The 19,387-nt window shown below is 37.9% G+C and overlaps 1 protein-coding gene across 6 annotated transcripts in view; it reads left to right on the top strand.

Moving 5' to 3' along the window:
* Positions 1–19,387, top strand: part of UBE3A (ubiquitin protein ligase E3A) — a 93,567-nt gene that overhangs the window by 61,357 nt on the left and 12,823 nt on the right. For 4 of the 6 annotated variants that reach the window (XM_073353037.1, XM_073353018.1, XM_073353027.1 and 1 more), the window contains 3 exons: positions 528–614; positions 2,192–2,502; positions 10,526–11,781. In XM_073353037.1, the coding sequence (XP_073209138.1) occupies positions 528–614; positions 2,192–2,502; positions 10,526–11,781 (1,654 nt within the window). The remainder of the gene's footprint in view (positions 1–527; positions 615–2,191; positions 2,503–10,525; positions 11,782–19,387) is intronic. The other 2 variants (XM_073353058.1, XM_073353069.1) reach the window with 1 other exon arrangement.

Genomic DNA, 19,387 nt, shown 5'->3' with positions numbered 1-19,387 from the left:
GTACATGTTTCATGATGGGAGGTGGTAAAAGTAATGCATTGTAGTAATCACAAGAGAAGCGAACAAATGAGGTATCAAGGCAAGGCCTACACTTTCCTTAGTAAGCTAAAAGCAGCTTTAGTTTTAAAAGAACCACAGACACTATGAGAAACAAAGATTGGTTCTAATTTCATGTATATATATCCACTTCCAAACATCCAAATCTCCTACTTTTAACATTACAGTCTACCAAATAAATGTATCTAAATTGTGGACCTGTTTTTACAGTTTTATATTTAAGGTTTGCAAAAGCGGGAGGAGTTGTTTGTAAAAAGTTGCTTTAATTTTGTAATGTGAGTGGATATGAGAGGCAGAAACTTTTGAACAAATCAGTGGCAGGTTTTCCAATGTTGGGGTTTTTTTTTGGTTTTTTTTGGTTTTTTTTGGACTGGTATTTAAACATTTCTAATCTGCTTCTGGCTTATCTATCATCTGCAGTAGTTGACTTGATTTTGCTGGCACATCTCTCTTTTTATTTGTTCATTTAGGCTCTGTGTGATGTATCTGGGATGTCTTGTATATTCTCTTGGTTCTGGGCTCAAAATTGGGCATTCAGAAGATCAAGGCGACAAATTGTGAATACATTTGTGTTATAAAATGAAATATTTGAAAAGTCAGTCGTCTTTGACTTGTACAGTACTTGTTAAGCCCTGAGTCCAATATTGTGTTTTCTCTACAAAAGTTGAAGAAAACATCTAAAAATTTGTGATAAAATGCACTTTATTCAGTTTTAAGTATTTGTCATCAGCTATTACATGGAGAAGCAGAATTTTGAACTCGGGACTTGATAGATAGATTAAAGGTTTATAGTTCGTAACCCGAATCTAAACATATTTTTTCATTTTCACCTGGATAATGTTTTATTTAAATCTTGTTGTTACACAAGTGTAAAACTGTAGGAAAGGATTATAATGTTTTACAGAACTATTCGAAGGCGTAAGTAGAATTAAATGGTAAAATATAAATAGAACCATGCTCATTCACACTTTGTTGAAATGCAAACACGTCGTGGAAGTAGATGCTCATGTTTTTAGTTCAGTGTAGAGCAGTGGAGTTCTCCAGCTGTTCTGGGTTCACAGCCAGTGCTGGTGACAACATATTTCCTCTGTAATCCTTGTATCTAGATGTATCTGTATCATTCATTGCCCAGTTACAGGATTTTTGTTACTGACAGTGCTAGGCTCAGATGAGATTCTTCTTTGCAGCTTGCTACTTCAAAAAGAAACCAGGGAGAAGGAGGCAGCTGTATCTTTGAAATAGTACATGGCACTAGGTTAGTATCTATTTTAGAAAGTGCTGTACCACCAAATATAATTAGAAAAAAAAAAGAGAAGGGAAGATCTGGTGAAAGGCTAGTCAGGGGTTCAGTTGCCTTATCTGAGCCAGGGGAAAGTGTCATTTAGGCTTGAGCTCCTCTTTTATGGTATTTTCAGCAATGAGTATTAAGTAAATAAACATTGGACAGGGTTCCATTTTTGTTCCTGGAATGCTGTAAAAATGGAAATGTAATTTTTAAAGGATCTATATCTCGCTGGTTTCAATGGGAGTAGAAGGTGCTCAGCACCTATAACAGGATCGGGTCCTAAATTAATCAAGGGTTGCTTTTCAGCTTGGACAGACTTAATGTCACTCTAGTATTTTTATAAAATAAAACAAACTTACAAGACTTTCAGATTGTGTGAGTGTCACACAAGTGCTTATGCGAGGTGTTGATAGGCCAACCAAGTGAAATGTTGCCCGTAACGGGACAGAACCCTAATTCTAGATTTGGAACATCAAGATCCTTAGCTTCAGTTAATTTATACCTCTGTTTTAACTGAGTGACTTAGTTTCCCCCAGCAGAATTTTCATACTAAACATAAGTATTACATTTGAATGTAGAACTGAGAATTGTTAGTCCTGGAGAAACATGGTTAAAAACCTGCTTTTCTTTCAGTTTACATATGACCTGAAATTAAATTGTGCGTTAAATATACTTTCTTTTGTCAAAATGAGAATCCTGCATTTTCAAAATCTCCTAATGCATATACTTTGATTCAGAAGTGTTTTATTTCAGTGTCTGACTAATCTCTGCTTTGATGATAATTTGAATGAGCTTTGTATGTGAAAGCCGTACTAATCCTTGTGCTTACTGTTTGAATGTTTGGTACAGGAAGCGAGCAGCTGCAAAACATCTAATAGAACGCTACTACCACCAGTTAACTGAGGGCTGTGGAAATGAAGCCTGCACGAATGAATTTTGTGCTTCCTGTCCAACTTTTCGCCGTATGGATAACAATGCAGCAGCCATTAAGGCCCTCGAGCTTTATAAGATTAATGCAAAACTCTGTGATCCTCATCCCTCCAAGAAAGGAACGAGCTCAGCTTACCTAGAAAACAATTCCAAAGGTGCCCATAACAACTCCTGTACTGACAGAAAAATGAACAAGAAGGAAATGCAAGGCCCCAGAGATGACTTTAAAGGTAAGGCATTCTAGAATCTTTATAAAATAAAAATTCCTAAAAATGGTGGTGGTGGAAGCTTGTAGATTTGTCTTTCTCATGTCCAGTATATAGATCTAAAATTACAACTCTAGGTATCATGTGTAAACAGTTATACAGTATTCTGGGGTGGAGGTAGATACTGTAATAAAAACTAGTGATTTGATTATTAGGATGTTCAGAATTGTTGGATAGCAAGTAGTGGTTATGAATATCTAACTACTGTTACATTGATATTGGTAGCTGGTATGGAGAAAGGGAAAGAAAACTGTACTAGAGTAGGCTAGATATTGTGGGAAATTGGTTGGAGATTTCTGGACAGAACGACAGGGTTATATGTGGAAGGAGAAGACACAGAATTCAAGGACTATGGATAAAATGCTGGAAAGGGAATCTAAGGCTCTCAGTGGAAGAGAGCTGCAGGTTTGATGTGGAGGGGAAAGAAGCCCGGTCATGGCTGTTGCTACATAATTATTTAAGTATTCAGTATTTGGGCTGCATTTTAGAATACGATTTTTACAAATATTGCAAATGGGCTGGATTCATGTCCAGAATTGATTCCAAACTGGGTATTCATCACATTCCTGCTAAAATATATGGGTGGGTTAGGTTATTATGGAAACATTTTTTATTTTGTCTTAAAATTTCAAAAGTTAGTGTTGTCACATGCTAATGTAATGGATGCTTCAGTACTGCCAGTTTACTGCTCAGTCATGTGACTCCTCAGTTGAATAGATTCTCAAGATTGCACCTTTCATTTTTGGCCCCTGAGTTCTGTGTTTGGGAACAGACAGGTAAAGGAGGAAAGGAACAGCGAAAGGGCCAGCTTGGTTTCATGGTTTTCAAGCTTGGGTGAGGCAGAGCCAGTCAAAATAGTCTATTCTAGAGTCTGGGTTTGAATTGTACCTTCCTTTGGTACTAGGATGAGGAGGATTTATGGCCAAATTCCAGAAAACCAGCCAGCTCTTACAGTGTGGCTCTGTGCTGAGCCTGGTGATATTCCACACACATGCAAATCATTAACTTACAGATAAGATTGCTACAGTAAACACACATATTTGCTGGCTTAATGTCATAAATAAAAAGAAAAAAAACCCTAAGGATGTATAATGTTAATGGCTTGGTTGTAAACAGAAAAAATACCTGTCCTGTGGAAAGATCTTGTTTAGACCTACATCTATAAAAGCTAAAACGTGCTAAAACACATTCATTTGTAAGTTAGAGGTCTGAAAAAAATACAGCATCCCATAACTATCACTTTATACTCTTTTGAACATGTAAACAGTTAAGCCTATTTACTTCTGGCTTTCCAGGAAATTACATCTGTACTCTGAGTGACTTGTGTAACTTTGGTTATGACCAATACTTTACTTTCATCCCTAGCAAAGGCTGAAATCCCACATTAACTGAAAAACCCAAAGCCTTTAACTGTGGAGGTGCCCATCACATTTCCAAAATTAGTATTACTAGGGTACGGTTGCAACAGGTTGTGCAGACATGCAAGTTGGGTTTCACTAACAATTAACTAAAAGGAAGGTATAGCCTTTTTAGCAAGGATAAAGGAATGGATTGCACCTGTAGTGTATCATCCTGTTTGTTTGTATTACAATAACACCTAGAGGCCCCAGTCAAGATTGGGGACCATTTGTGTTAGGCACTATGTGCAAGAACATAGTAAGAGATGAACCTGACCCCTAATTTCTTACAGGGTTAGGGAAAGGGATCCAATATCTAAACAGCGTGATTGTCGCAAGTGTCATGTTCTGCATCTTTGTGGTGAGAGGGCATTCTGTCTAATCTATACCTTTAATCTTTCTATATTTTAACAGGGTGTCTTTAGTTTCTCTACTTTTTCACAGCTATGTACATAGATTCTAGACAATAGTTTCCTTGGAACTCTGGAGGCAGACCAATCCTGTGAGTCACTGCTTCAGGGTAGGCCCCAACCATTGCAGAACCTGCCAGTATTGACCTGTCTCCATAGCTGCTTGGACCGACTGACCATCCTCTGCTGAGCATTAGTGCCTAGAGGAAAAAAATTCTGAAGTCCATTTGAGGCTCCCAAATAGCTTTGGAACCAAAACTTACTTCTGAGGAATTTGAAATCCTGAATTACTGCGGTGATCCTTCTGCAGCTGCAGTTGCTGGGGAAGCAGCAATCAAACTTTAAAATGCCAAGGAAAAGGGTAAGCAGCCTGCTATTACATTTGATTTGGAACAGCAATTTTGAAGTGACTAAATCCAAAAGCTCAACAGCTTCCCCAAAACAAAGCCCACCAAGTCCATTGTTAAACAACCATCTGGGTTTGCCTTAGCCGTCTGTGCTACTGACCATAAGCCCAACAGTGAGCTTTCCCCTAACTCAGGCCAGTCTCAAAAAGCTGCAGCCCCAATTCATAGAAGAAAGTGGGGGACCTTTGTTTCATTTGCTGTTATGGAGAGAGACCATTTTCTTTTGGTTAAATCACTTCAGGAAGGGAGTCACATCAGCCTCTGTCTCTTCAGTCAGCTTGAGAGAAAGGAGCAACCCTCCAAGGAGTTAGCAGTGTTCGAAGAGCAACCAGGGGAGTATTTGTGGCAGTACTAGAGCTTCTGCTGACTTGTTGCCGAAAATTCTCTGTGGAGATGCTTTATGCTGCTACTGATCATGGCCTTAGCACCATACTTTTTCTGCTCATGGACAACTCTCTGGAAGAACAGAACATCTAGCACAGATGACAGAGTAGGAACAAACGGTTAATTTTTAGCAAGGAAAAAGATTGGCAATGAGGTATCCCAAAGTTCCATGTTCTGTTGTTCTTTAACATATATATCTTCAAGGTCTGGAAAACAGGATGAATAATGAGGTGACGGAATTTGCAGATGGCTCACAATTGTGGAGGTTAAATGAGACAAATATCAGAAAGATGTAACAAGACTAGGTGAATGGGTAAATAGTACAAATAAGTCACTGTTGAAAATGCAAAGTAATGTACTTTGGAAGAAATAACTTGAACTACTCATATTGCTGGGTCCTAAAAAGTGTGACCACACAGGAAAAATACCTGGGTGGTGGTATCAAGAGCTCAGTGCAAATCTCTATGCAATGTTTAATGATGCTCAAAAAAGCAAATGTGAAGATGTATAAAGTATGCGCTGAAAAATATTTCTAAAAACAATATAATGCCACTACATAAATTGATGGTGCACACTCATCTGGAATGCTGTATTCAGTTCTGATTACTCTCAAAAAAATGGCAGAATTAGGAGTCCAGAGATGAGTGACAAACAGTTAGAGGCCTGAAAAAGCTTCCATATAAAGAGATTGAAAAGATTGTTTTGTTTAGGGAAACTCCTAATAAGAGAGGACATGATAGAGCTAAAATAACGAATGGTACAAAAGTGATGGATCTGGTAATCTTATTTACATTTTTCATAACACAAGAACATTCAATGAAATTGAAAGGCAACACACTTAATGATAGAAGGAACTATTAGAGACAGGATATTGGACTGATCTGGTATGGTAGTTCTTATGTTACTGGTAATGTTACCAGTATATAAATAGATCAGATGGACTGTGCTTATAAGGTATGAAACTATAAAACTTGTTTTAAGTGCCTGGAATGCAAGCTATTTGGTCAGAAACATGCATTAGATATGTTTTTTGGATGTTAACATAGAAGAATATGATACATATATTCTTGTTGGAAGTGGGTGAGATTTGAAATGCAGTATATTTCAACAATAATCACTGTCATAAAATGATCCATTTGTTATACACTACAGCTAATAACCTCTGTAATCCAGAGCCAGTGAATTTAGTATTTCATAAACCTGGTTTAGGAGACTTATCGTGGCACAGAACCGAAAATGTTTGAAATAGTTGACTATCACTTCCTTTTTATATCACAATTTGATTTCTATATGTATGCTGAAACAAACCTAAAGCATATCTGTAGTTAATAGAATTACTTTCTAGTGCATTCAGTACTACAGCTTTGTATTTTAGCAATAACATTTTAATGCAAATGAGTGGGGTCTGCTTTTTTCCACATGAACAAGAAGTTAAAGAGCTGAGTCCTTCCTGTAACAAGTGACATGATCACATGACCTGCAGCATCAAAGCAGCATCCCAGGAAACTTGTCAGGAAGGTGGGAGATTAATATCTTCAAAGTCCTATTGTCCTTCCTGATGGCCTATCCAGGCTGATTGCATACTGTCTGGTGGGCATTCCCCAAGTATACACACAGTTGTAATTATGACATAGCCAATATTTCTAACTTCAGATACAGAAATGATACAGACATACAAATTGGATAATCACATTCAATAAATCATAAGCTTTCCAGTGATACCTCACATGACCCATCTTGCATAAAACATCTTAGTTATGCCATATTCATATCATAACATTTCTATGAAGAATATGGGGTGTAATGTCACAGATGTTAAACAGCAACTACTAAAATTAGACATTTTTAAATCAGCAGGTCTGGATAACTTGCACTCAAGAGTTTTACAAGTGCTGGCTGAGGACCTTGCTGAACCGTTAATGTGTTTTTCACTAAGTCTGGGAACCCTGGGGCAGTTCCAGAAAAATGGATCAAAGCTAATGTTGTGCCAATAATTTAAAAGGGTAAACAGGTTGACCCAGGTAATGATAGGCCTGTCACTCTGATGTTTATCCTGAGCAAGATAATGGAGTGGCAGATAAAGGATTCAATTAATAAAGAATTAAAGAAGGGTAATGTAATTTATGCCAATCAACATGGGTTTATGGAAAATAAATCCTGTCAAACTAGCTTGATGTATCTTTTTGATGAGATTACAAGTTTGATTGATAAAGATAATGGTGTTGATGTAATATACTTAGATTACTGTAAAGCATTTGACTTGGTAGCACACAATATTTTGATTTTTTTAAAAACAGAACAATATAAAATTAACATGGCACATATTAAATGGATTAAAACTTGCAAAGTGACAGGATGTTCCCAAAATGTAATTGTAAACGGGGAATCATCATCAATCGGATAGGTTTCTAGTAGGATCCCAGAGGGCTTCATTTTTTGCTATTTGCATTTTTTGCTCTCATGCTATTTGACTTTCTATCAGTGATCTGGAAGAGACCATAAAATCATCACTGGTAAAGCTTGCAGGAGACTTAATATTGGGAGAGTGGAATAATGAAGAGGACAGGTTACTGATACAGAGTGATCTGGGTTACTTGGTAAACTGAGCATAAACAAATAATGTGTGTCTTAATACTGCTAAATGTAGGTTATAATTACGAAAAGGGGCACTCGGTCCTGGGAAGTAGTGATTCTGAAAAAGATTTAGAGGTCACGGTGGCTAATCAGCTGACGATGAATTCCAAGTACAATACTGCAGCCAAAAGTGCTAATTCAATCATTGGATGTGTAAACGGGAATCTTGAGAAGGAATGGAGAGGTTATGTTACTTCTGTATTTGGCACTGATGCAACTGCTGCTGGAATACTGTGTCCAGTTCAGGCATCCACAATTCAAGAATGAAGTTGATTGACTGGAGATGGTTCAGAAATGAGCCATGAGGATTATTAAAGGATTGGAAAACATGCCTTATAGTGATTGACTCAAGGAGCTCAATCTGTTTATTTTAACAAAGAAAATGTTAAGGGGCAATTATAGTCTATATAGTTGATTATAGTCTATAAGTACCTACATGGGGAATAAATATTTGGTAATTAGCTCTTCAGTCTGGCAGACAAGAGTATAACAATATTCAATGGCTAAAAATTGAAGCTAAACAAAATCAGACTGGAAATGGAGTGTAAATATTTAACAGGGAGGGTAATTAACCATTGGAACAGTTTACCAATGGTTGTGATGGTTTCCCCACCACTAGCAATTATAAATTGAGATTGGGTGTGTTTTTTTAAAAAGATATTGTGACAGACTAGACAGATATAAGAGAGTAGTAGAAGGCAGGTATATCAGCTTCAGAATGAGCAGGTCCCTGTTCTCTGGATAGCCAAACAAAGGCTATGCCAGGCTAATCAAGACACTTGATGCCAATTAACCAGTTAAGGTTGTTAGGTTAATGCTGGCACCTGACCCCAGTTAACAGGCAAAGAGTCAGTTAAGGCCATTAGGCTAATGGAGACAACTGGAACCAATCAAGGTCTGTCTCATACTGCTTAAAAGCTCTCTTTTCCAGTTCCCTCGGGGAAGCCCAGGTGAAAGGAGCTGGAGGAGAGGAAGCATTGCTGAATCCTGAGGTTAGGGTGAAGCTAGGAAAAAGGGGATCATGGGGAAGTGGCCTAGAGAATCAAAGTAGCTTCAATGGTGAAGGGAAAACCGCCAACAGCTGCTACTATTAGGGTCCCTGGGCTGGAACCTGGAGTAGAGGGCGGGCCCAGGTTCCCCTCTTCCCCCCGTGATTTACAGAGATCCCCTTGAGTGGGGAAGCAGACTTTGGTCCAGGCAGGAGGCCAAACTGCACCTTCTAAGCTCTCAGGAGCAACAGAGACTGTGGGTATTCCACCTTCCCACCTCCCATACTGGCCTGTGATGAAAGCAGCTCAATAACCTGTGACCTTTGCCGCTATACTGAGAAAGGGAGGTCATATTGAGGGCCTTAGTGAGCTTCTGAGGCCACTGAATCTGCCTGGAAGCGCGGGACCACCAATACAGGCTCAGAGCTTTGTCACAATATGTTCTAGTTCAAAAGTAATTATTTCAGGGAAGTTTTCTGGCCTGTGTTATACCAGAGGTCAGATTAGATGATCACTATGGTCCCATCTGACTTTTGGATCTATTAACCTTTTTACATTCGGATCCTATAAACATTTAGGCACAGTAGTAACTTCATGCGCATAGGTAATTCCACTGAAATCAATGAGATTGGTGTAGGTAAAGTAATTTATAAGTAACTTACAAACAACTTAGCTGTTTGCAAGATCAGGGCTTCTGAAGGAATGGAGAGAAAAGCAGCAACAATAAAGAGGAAAAAGGATAAATCTTAAAGAAACCTTTCAAAAATAAGATTTTTTTTCAAATCTATGAGAATGACAGTTTGGCACCCACTGAAACTACCTTTTTAAAAATCAACTTGTGTAGACTTGAATTAACATTAACAGATATTCTTAAGGTTGCCTACTAGAGTTTGTGCAATTAATAAAGTGGCCCAGCACATACAGAAGCAACCCCTTTGATTCGAGGCCAGTTATGTATGTCATATACATTGCAGCATCAATTTCTGAGATTGATATTGATTATGTATTTTTTTTGAATGCTTTTCAGACGTTATGTTTCATGTTCATGAGATTTTTTAAACTGTTTTAGAAATTACTACTATAAATGACTATATTATCCTTCATTTACTGTATCACAAAATCAACAATTGACTAGCACTCTTGTGAAGAATCTTTTTTTTAAAAGTTAACATTTCTTACGGTACCTTAACATAAATAGTTGCTACTGAGCAGTGACCCTTTTTTTTGTAATTTTCAGCTTAGTTACTTTAATGTGCATTTGATCAACAGATGTTTGTGTAAAAATTAATTTAAAACAGTGGTATTCTGTCCTATAACATCAAATGGAGGCAGTTTTACCAAGTACGTTGATGGGTTGGTCTTCATGGTTTAAAGTTTTTAATGTTTTACACATTTAAACATTTTACTGACTTTGTTTCCAGGCTATAATACCGTTATATATTACCAAATGTATTTCATTTTTCCTGCAATTCTGTTGCAAATCTGTCTCATTATTGCAATTCACTCCTAGGTCACAGAGCTCCATAGAAGTAAGGAGTAAAAAAACCAGGGTAGGATAGATCTGTAAATAGATGAGTTTGTTTCTTCATGTTAATGAAATTACAAAGTAAATTTGTCTTAAACTCATTCAACATTGTCAGAGTAGGAGGTATTAGATGTGAGGTGGTGGTAAAAAAAATGTTGTATATCATTGCAACTTCATAAAAAGTGAGTGTATTTACTGTATCAGGTAAATTTCAAGTGTGGTCTCTCTTTTAATTTTATAGATGTGACCTACCTAACAGAAGAGAAGGTAGATGAAATTCTTGAACTGTGTAGAGAGAAAGAGGACTATTCTCCTCTAATCCGTGTCATTGGGAGAGTGTTTTCTAGTGCTGAGGCATTGGTACAAAGTTTCCGAAAGGCCAAGCAGCACACCAAGGAAGAGCTGAAGTCTCTTCAAGGAAAGGACGAAGATAAGGATGAAGATGAAAAAGAAAAAGCTGCCTGTTCCACTGCTGCGATGGAGGAAGATTCCGGAGCATCGTCATCCTCTTCATCGAGAATAGGTGACAACACACAAGGAGATAACAACCTACAAAAATTAGGCCCTGACGAAGTATCTGTAGATATTGAAGCAGTCAGGCGGGTCTACAGTAGATTGCTTTCAAATGAAAAAATAGAAACTGCCTTTTTAAATGCACTTGTGTACTTGTCACCTAATGTAGAATGTGACTTGACTTACCATAATGTGTACTCTCGGGATCCTAACTATCTGAATTTGTTTGTAATTGTTATGGAGAATGGTAATCTTCATAGCCCTGAATATCTGGAAATGGCTCTGCCGTTGTTTTGCAAAGCAATGAGCAAGCTACCTCTAGCAGCTCAAGCAAAACTAGTCAGATTGTGGTCTAAATACAGTGCAGAGCAGATTCGGAGAATGATGGAAACATTTCAACAGCTTATCACCTACAAAGTCATAAGCAATGAATTCAACAGTCGCAATCTAGTGAATGATGATGATGCCATTGTTGCTGCTTCAAAGTGCTTGAAAATGGTTTACTATGCAAATGTAGTCGGAGGGGATGTGGACACAGATCACAATGAAGAGGAAGATGAAGAGCCCCTCCCAGAATCCAGTGAATTAACTCTTCAAGAGCTTCTGGGTGAGGAAAGAAGAAATAAGAAAGGGCCTCGAGTGGACCCACTGGAAACTGAGCTTGGTGTAAAAACTATAGATTGCCGAAAACCACTTATCCCTTTTGAAGAATTTATTAATGAACCACTGAATGATGTTCTAGAAATGGACAAAGACTACACTTTCTTCAAAGTAGAAACAGAAAATAAATTCTCTTTTATGACATGTCCCTTTATATTGAATGCTGTTACCAAGAACCTGGGATTGTATTATGACAACAGAATCCGCATGTACAGTGAACGACGCATAACTGTGCTCTACAGTTTAGTTCAAGGACAGCAGTTGAACCCATATTTGCGACTCAAAGTGAGGCGTGATCACATCATAGATGATGCACTTGTCAGGGTAAGTCATGCAACAATGTAAAACTTAAATATGCTATGCTGTAATAGTAGCTAGAACCCTTCACTACCTCAAAAGCAAAAATGTACCTATTAGTTATTAGGGGTCTTCAAGGTGAAATGCATCGTACAAACTTAAGGTCCCATCCTGCACACACTATTGAGGGTACAGCATCATGGGACTACTTTGGATAGTAAGTATGACTCCTGATGTTTGCAGACTTTGAACCTAAACTGATAAACACCTTGTCCATTAGTAGTACAGTATTCAGTATTGAATGGAGCCCTTGCTACTGGACATTGGCATGCCAACTCTTTTCGTGTCTATAGAAGCTCCTTATTTTCCCATGAACAAACTTTCTTTAAATTATCCTTTTGGGCTGAAATGTTCTGTACTTGACCTTAATCCAAAGGTGAATTTTATTTTTCAGGAGGGAGTTTGAACAAAAGCCATTACATTGTTTTGAGTTCCACAAAAGAGAGAAGTTTCTATTTTATTTAAAAAAAAAAAAAAAAAAAAGTTTTGAATGCACACACAATGAGTAAAACTTACATTTTAAAAGACTCCTGTGGCTTCATCTAGGTATATTAGTAAACCACACCTTGTAGGGCAGAAGGAAGAGTGGCTTCAAGCACCTGAAAACTGCACCAGTAACCTGCTAATAGATACTCTGATATGGCTTCTTAAATTAAAACTCCAGTATAAAAACAAAAATTGTTAGAACCACTTTTGAGCACAAAGGAAATAGTGGGTTATGCAAGGCATTCACTATGAAAAATAGTACATAGTAGATAAATAACATATAATGGAGAGAAGTTGTAAACATCTTCTTGTATGAATATAACAATTTAACTTTTTTTAAGGTTCACTCGTCTCAGACCACTTCTCCCCTTCCAAGTTTTTCTATGTGCTCAGCTACTGTTTACCTACAATTTCTGTTGCTAACAAACTACATTGGTGATACTAAATTTATTTAATTTATACTGTTACTGAAGAAACAGAATTGAGAGCCCTAAATGAGCTCCCAGTTCAATGTTGTGAGTACATTTTAACTTTCAAACAGCCTGGCTGCTTCTTGGGTGGTGATAAGTATGACCAAACTGGGAAGAGTCCTGCTTCAAGTACTAGCATGGAACTTGTGGAGGGAAAATGGCTTTTTTCCCTTTGAACTTATCTGACACATTCAGCACCTGAGAAACAGCCAGGTTGTTGTAAAGCTTAAGTTTACCCTGTGTACCAATCTTTTATCATTTGAGTAAGAATGTGCTTCGTGATTTCACTGCTTGTCTGGTTTATAGCTATAACCAAATATGTAGTGTTGTGTTTAACCTAATGGGATTATTGCGTAAACTCCACATGGCTTCTAGATGCATAAATTGTGGGAGACAGCAGGAGGTAAAGTACACTTTTTCTGTTCATAATACTCTGAGAGGATGGGCTAAAACTAGATAACAGCCAATTTCAAAGGAGTGTTCAATGTTGTAAATTCATGCAGGGAGGACTGATCAGGGAGGAAAAAAATATGCAAAAAAGTACTCAAGCCTTATCTACACTTACAGCGCAGCAGCGGTACTGTTACACCAGTGAAGGTAGTGAAGACATTACCTACGCTGAAGGGAGAGCTTCTCCCATTGGTGAAGGTACTCCACCTCCCTGAGAGGCAGTAGCTGTCGACAGGAAAAGTTCTCCAGTCTACACTGGTGGTTGGGTTGATATAACTATGTCACTCAGTGTGAATAAATCACAGCACTGAGCAATGTAGTTGTACCAACATGCATTGGTAGTGTAGACCAAACCTTAGAAGGAGATTGCTTATTGTGGAAGGAAATTAAAATCTTTTGACAAGAACAAAAGAACTGATGTCCCTGCCTACCAGTGTTAATCTGAGGAACATGTGCATTTTGAACTGGCTCAGTTTTGATCGCTTTCTAATAAACCTGATCTCAGTTAAGACAAGCGGAATTGAATTGTGGTGTGTGTTAGTGGGGACAAGAACTGCTGGCCATTCCTAGAAATAAAGACCTTATTTTCCACCATTAGGGAAGTGAAGCTTCACTTTCTTTGTTAGGCAAGCGAACTGTGGGTGCCCTCACCAACAGATGCAGTAAGGGATCCCATGTAGGCTGGTGTGGACATGAAGGAATCCATTAGACCTAACAAATACTGTGCAAGGATACAAAATGTGACCCTTTGGCCTGGCTCTTGTATAACAGCAAAGTGAGGGAAACTAGTTAGAACACTTCTCTCTTGTTACATTACAGTTTGAGATATGTATGGCACCAAATCGCAGTTTTTTCCTCTAACTGCTAGATAACACTGCTTTCCTACTCCAGGGTTTTTACCTTGGTCCATAACAAGGTAAAAACCCTGGAACAGGAAAGCAGTGTTATCTAGTAGTTAGAGGGAAAAACTGGGCTTTGGGGCACCTGGGTTCTCTAATATGCTTAGCCACCTCATTGTAAAGCATTTTGAGGCCTTTCGACAAAAAGCAATCACATAAATGCAAACCAAGTATTAAGTATTCCAGTTTTCATGCAAATATTTATAGGGCCCTTCTTATTTCTCTGTCCTCACTGGTATTCAAAACAATTTGTAGTTAATATCCTTTACAAATTTTCCTGATCATAATGGAAGTTAAGTAAGACTAGGGGTGTAATTTTAAAAGGACTTGAATGATGTGGGCATCTAAGTCCCATTTTCAGAAGTGACTTAGTGCATTCAAGCTTGAGTATCATTGAAAGTATTAGTAAATGGATTGTCAGGATCAGTTCTCCAATTTTAAAAGTAAAATTTTCAGATCTGATTAGATAAATAGTTACTTTGTTAAATACTTTTATACAGTGTTTAGTTCATGGGTGAGTTAATGCTGCTGTAAGAATGTTTTTAATACTTTGACTTTTATACATTTAAATTTGCAACTTTCATGTTAATTTATCTTGGAGTTTTTGCATATTATGAAACTATTTTATTGCTGTGAACATTAAGCTGTCTGAGGAACAGTAAGTCATTACATACTCAGCAGTCAGTAAATGTACAGATCTAGGTAATTTCTTATTTATTAATTGTTTCATATGATTCACTCATGGAATAACTGCATTGTGAATAATTAGTCCCTTCAACCAGATGCCTCATTACATCAGCTGAGGCATGCAGTAATCCTCCCCAAATGTATTGCTTATGATTTTATTAAAATTGAGTTAGGAGGAGTATGTCCACTTAAGTACATATAATTAGTTACCTGAAAAAATCTCCTACATAATTTATTAATAAGTAGCATAAATAACTTTAAGTTGCACATTTGAAAAAACAGACTGCTAGTCACTCCGTGATCACACTGCTTGAGTACTGCAAAGTAGTATAAAAATAAAACTTTGCTGACCCACTATTGTATTTTAATATAATATTAAACTAGTAATTGAAATACTTCCTAGATAGCTGCTTTAATTTGCTTCTTGGTGGAAGGATAGAAAGGTGGTCGTGATTGTTGTTGATATACCTTTTATGTATAATTTTATTAAGGTTCCATTTCTTTGCTCAGTCTGTTTCCTTATACCTGTAGGGAAGCTGTTCCACTTTTTTTTCATCTGTTGGATTAGAATGGACTTGTTGAAACTGGCTTCCTTGTAATACATGCTATATATTTTAGTGTGTGGCTATAGTCTGAATAGTAACTGTTTTAAAAGAGTGAATCTTGCTGAACATAGTTACTCCCTGTGTGTCTTGAGGTCTTGTTAATTTTACTGTTTTTTATTCTTAACACCTCAAAGTCATTACAACTATGAATGAGCAACCTTAATTCCTCTCCAGTTTATACTCCTTGAATGGAATTAAGTTCCACTTGCAGAATCTTTATTGCCGATGGTCCCACACAAACCAAGAAAGAACTTCGCTTGACTGACTAATTCCAGGCTGAATTTGGAGGGCTGGCAGTTAAGAAAACTATCCTTATATGTAAATAGAGCTGATTTGCCTGGAGTCATTAGGGGATAACTATGAAAGTATGCAGTGACAGGGTCATTTTTGGAGTACAAGTGTCTGCACTTCATGCAAGTTATACTTAAGATGATTTATGCCACCAGACTCTGATACTACTTTCCCTTCAAACACTAGACCCACTGTGATTGTGCAGCTTCCTCCTTATGCTGGATGTGCTCCCACAATCATTAGGCAGAGATCACTGATACTCTGTTCCAAGATTCTGAATTTTCTTCTGACAAACCATGTTGAATTTTAAAAAAATCTAAAAGTAATAGTTATTAAAATAAAACTAATTTTAAACATACTTAATTTTCTGCTTCCAAAATTAAGGATTTGAATAATGTTATAGTGTTTCTATGTTGTGATTAAAAAATACAGGCATAGTGTATACATTGTCAGGTTTCAGAGTAGCAGCCGTGTTAGTCTGTATTCGCAAAAAGAAAAGGAGTACTTGTGGCACCTTCGAGACTAACCAATTTATTTGAGCATAAGCATTCGTGAGCTACAGCTCACTTCATTGGATGCATTCAGTGGAAAATTCAGTGGGTAGTACTAAAGCCAACTGTAAACAGAAACGGAGTAGGCGGGAGGACTCTTATCTACCCAAGGTGGAGATCTGTGACAGAACCTTCATTAACACAGTTGTGACTTTTTCAAAGTAATGAAATAGCCTCTCTGTAGTCCAGTGTTCTTAATATAATTTTATGAAAATCCTTGCGGCATACGCTTCATACTTAGTTTAAATATTTATTAATAATTGTATTGCAGTAGCATATGTGATCCCCGATCAGGACCCCTTGTACACACCAAAAAAAGATTTTCTTTTGTGAAAAGTTCTCAGTCCTAAATTTGAACTGAGACACAAAAGGTAGATATAGTGTAGTTGTGGGGAGAACTAATATAACTTTATGGTGTTTTGCTGCACTAGTACTGAAAAAAGATAGTATCTCTTTCAAGAATATTTTGATCCTTGAGACTAAATATGAATTAATTTTAACTGAAGATTAGTTAGTTCCATTAACCTCTTTGCTTCACTTTTAGGACCCTTGAAGGCTTAGCTCTTCCTCCCTCCCCCTCTTGTATATGGTATGGAGCCATCAGTACCCATCTTTGCTCTGCTAGTGATGCTTGCCTTCATTGCCAGTTAGTCAAATTATCTAGGAAACACCTACATACTTTCTCTCATGCTGCCCCTTTTGCATGAGAGGAATTCCTCATAAAAATCTACAAGGCCACTACATTATCCTCCTCCACATTCTACTCCTGGGGAAATTCTGCAGCACTGCACACATGCAAAATTCATGTCCCCTGCAGAGGTTTTTTTTCTCTGCAGAAAATACATTCTGTCGGAGAGGAGCTGAAGTTACAATTTTTGCCCACCAAGGGCTGCTGTCGCACCAGAACAGAGGGCAGCTGGCTCAGCGGCCATAGTAGCCAGCAGCTGATAGCGAAGAGGAGAGGCTGCATTCCTCAGAGCGCCCTGTCTGTTAGGCCAGGTGAGGAGGCACAGGATACTGGGGGGACAGACAGAGCACGGTATCCAGGGGTCACATAGACTGGGGTTCAGAAGGGCTTTTGGGGGGACAGACTGCGGAAGGGCTCAATGGGAGTGGGGGTGTAGGGACACCGGGAATGGGGGATGACTGAGTGGGGGTGCAGGGACACGTGGGGTTGGCGGAAGGTGGGTGCAGGAACACCTGGGGAAAGAAGACAGAGGTGTCTGACTGACTGAATGGGAGAGGCTAGGGATCTGCATGGTGGCGGCTCCCCAACAATCCCTTCTTCCCACCAGCCCCCAAATAAATTGTTCCATACTTCTCCAACCCACACGCAACAACCCTCAAGGTTCACACCCAGGGTCCTTCCCAGCAGTTACTTTCCTCTCCCTCAGCTCCTCCATTAACCCTAACTTTTTCCCCAAGCCTTTGCACTACTTCTGAGGGGTACAGAAAATATGGTTCTATACTGTAGTTTAATTAATACTCAAAGTTCTGTATGAATCATAGTTTTGAATTCATTTGAACTAATGAATCTATTTGTCAAATACATTTCCTGAATCTTTTTTGTTGTCCGTATTGTTACGGACATACTTGTTGACAGGTATTTTGAAATAAATTACCAAAGTAATTTGAAACGTGTGATTATATTGTTGTTTTGACAAATAAATTTGCAGAATTTTAAAATATTGTGGACAGAATTTTTAACTTTTTGGTGCAGAATTCCCCCAGAACTAACATTCACCTCTTCTGTGATGCCTAGAAAACATTTGACAATGGCTAGGCAGTTCTTAAGCAGTGATCACAGTACACCTGTAATTTTCTCACTGTTACCTTGTCCTTCCCCCTATCTTTATGTTGTATCCACCTGTTCTCTTGTTTTATATTTAAATTGTAAGTTTATGGGGACCGGGAAGGTAGTCTTAGGTATGTTTGGGGCAGGGTGGTTGGCAGCAGGGAGGGGAGGCTAGCACAGTTGGGCTAGGGCCTCTAGGCACTACTATAATGCAAATAATTATTAAATTTAAGATTTTTTCCTATGGTTGATCAGCAAACTAAATGAATGGTATAATTTGGAATATCTGGGATTATAGGCAAGTATTTCTGGCATGGATTTTCTGTTGTGTGGCAATGCATACAACAAGAACAATTAAAGTAAGAGTTTGTCTATGCTGAGGTTTTTTGTAACAGCATCGAGAACCTCAATATAGTTGCACTGATGCAAACTCCCTGTAAACAGATGTAAACATACTGCACAGGTGTAAAAAGTGATTTATGCAGGTGTGGAAACTGCACTAAGATGCACCACAACAAGCTATTGCTTACGTTCATGCATCTGCATAATGGTGTGCGTCCTCTGGTGCAAAAAAATCCAGTGTAGGTAATCCAGAAGACTAAATATTTTTTGTTTTCTCATGCCAAAAGAGTACTCGTGGATAGACAGAAAAGTGACGCAATCCCATCAAAGATTCTTGTATAGAAATCACTGGACATTTCACAAAGAGTCAATTATAGGATTAATGAATTCACACATGCACTACTTTCATACATTAGTTTTGTTAAAGAAACTAAAGAAATTAGTACAAGAGATTTCTAAGGGTTCTTCGGTAGGTTGATGGGAGAAGCTGGTGAGCCTGATACTCTGTTCTTCCCTTTCTGGTTTTGCCTTTATTTTCCATTTTTTCAGTTTTCATGCAGCTAGGTATAGATATGGGAGACTGTTGAATATAATGATTCCTTTCACTGAAAACTGATATAAAGGGGGAAAGGTGTTAATAAGGACATTTGTTTAAATAATTATTTCACCAAACTTTTAATGTGAAGAACAATGAGTTACTCATATTCAAGCATTTAAATGATATTCAGTTGACCGTAATGGAAATCCCAATTTTTAATTATTCCGTTGATAAATTTTGTAGTTTATTTGTATTTTATTCTGTTTTCTATTTACACTGTCTTGACTTATCTGTCTCAAAACCAAAAACTTTAATGAAAATACTGAAAATAAGAGACAGGGCACTAATGCATTTATGCTATTGGTAAGATATGATAGTCCTCATTAGATACCTTTGCCCCCAAATTCGTGGCTTACAGAATGCACTTAGTCAGATTCTGGATTTTTATTACCTTCCCAT

Source organism: Lepidochelys kempii, chromosome 1 (genome assembly GCF_965140265.1).
Source record: "Lepidochelys kempii isolate rLepKem1 chromosome 1, rLepKem1.hap2, whole genome shotgun sequence".
NCBI lineage: Eukaryota > Metazoa > Chordata > Testudines > Cheloniidae > Lepidochelys > Lepidochelys kempii.
Note: the sequence above shows the minus strand (reverse complement) of the source record. Positions and strands in the feature narration are given on the sequence as shown.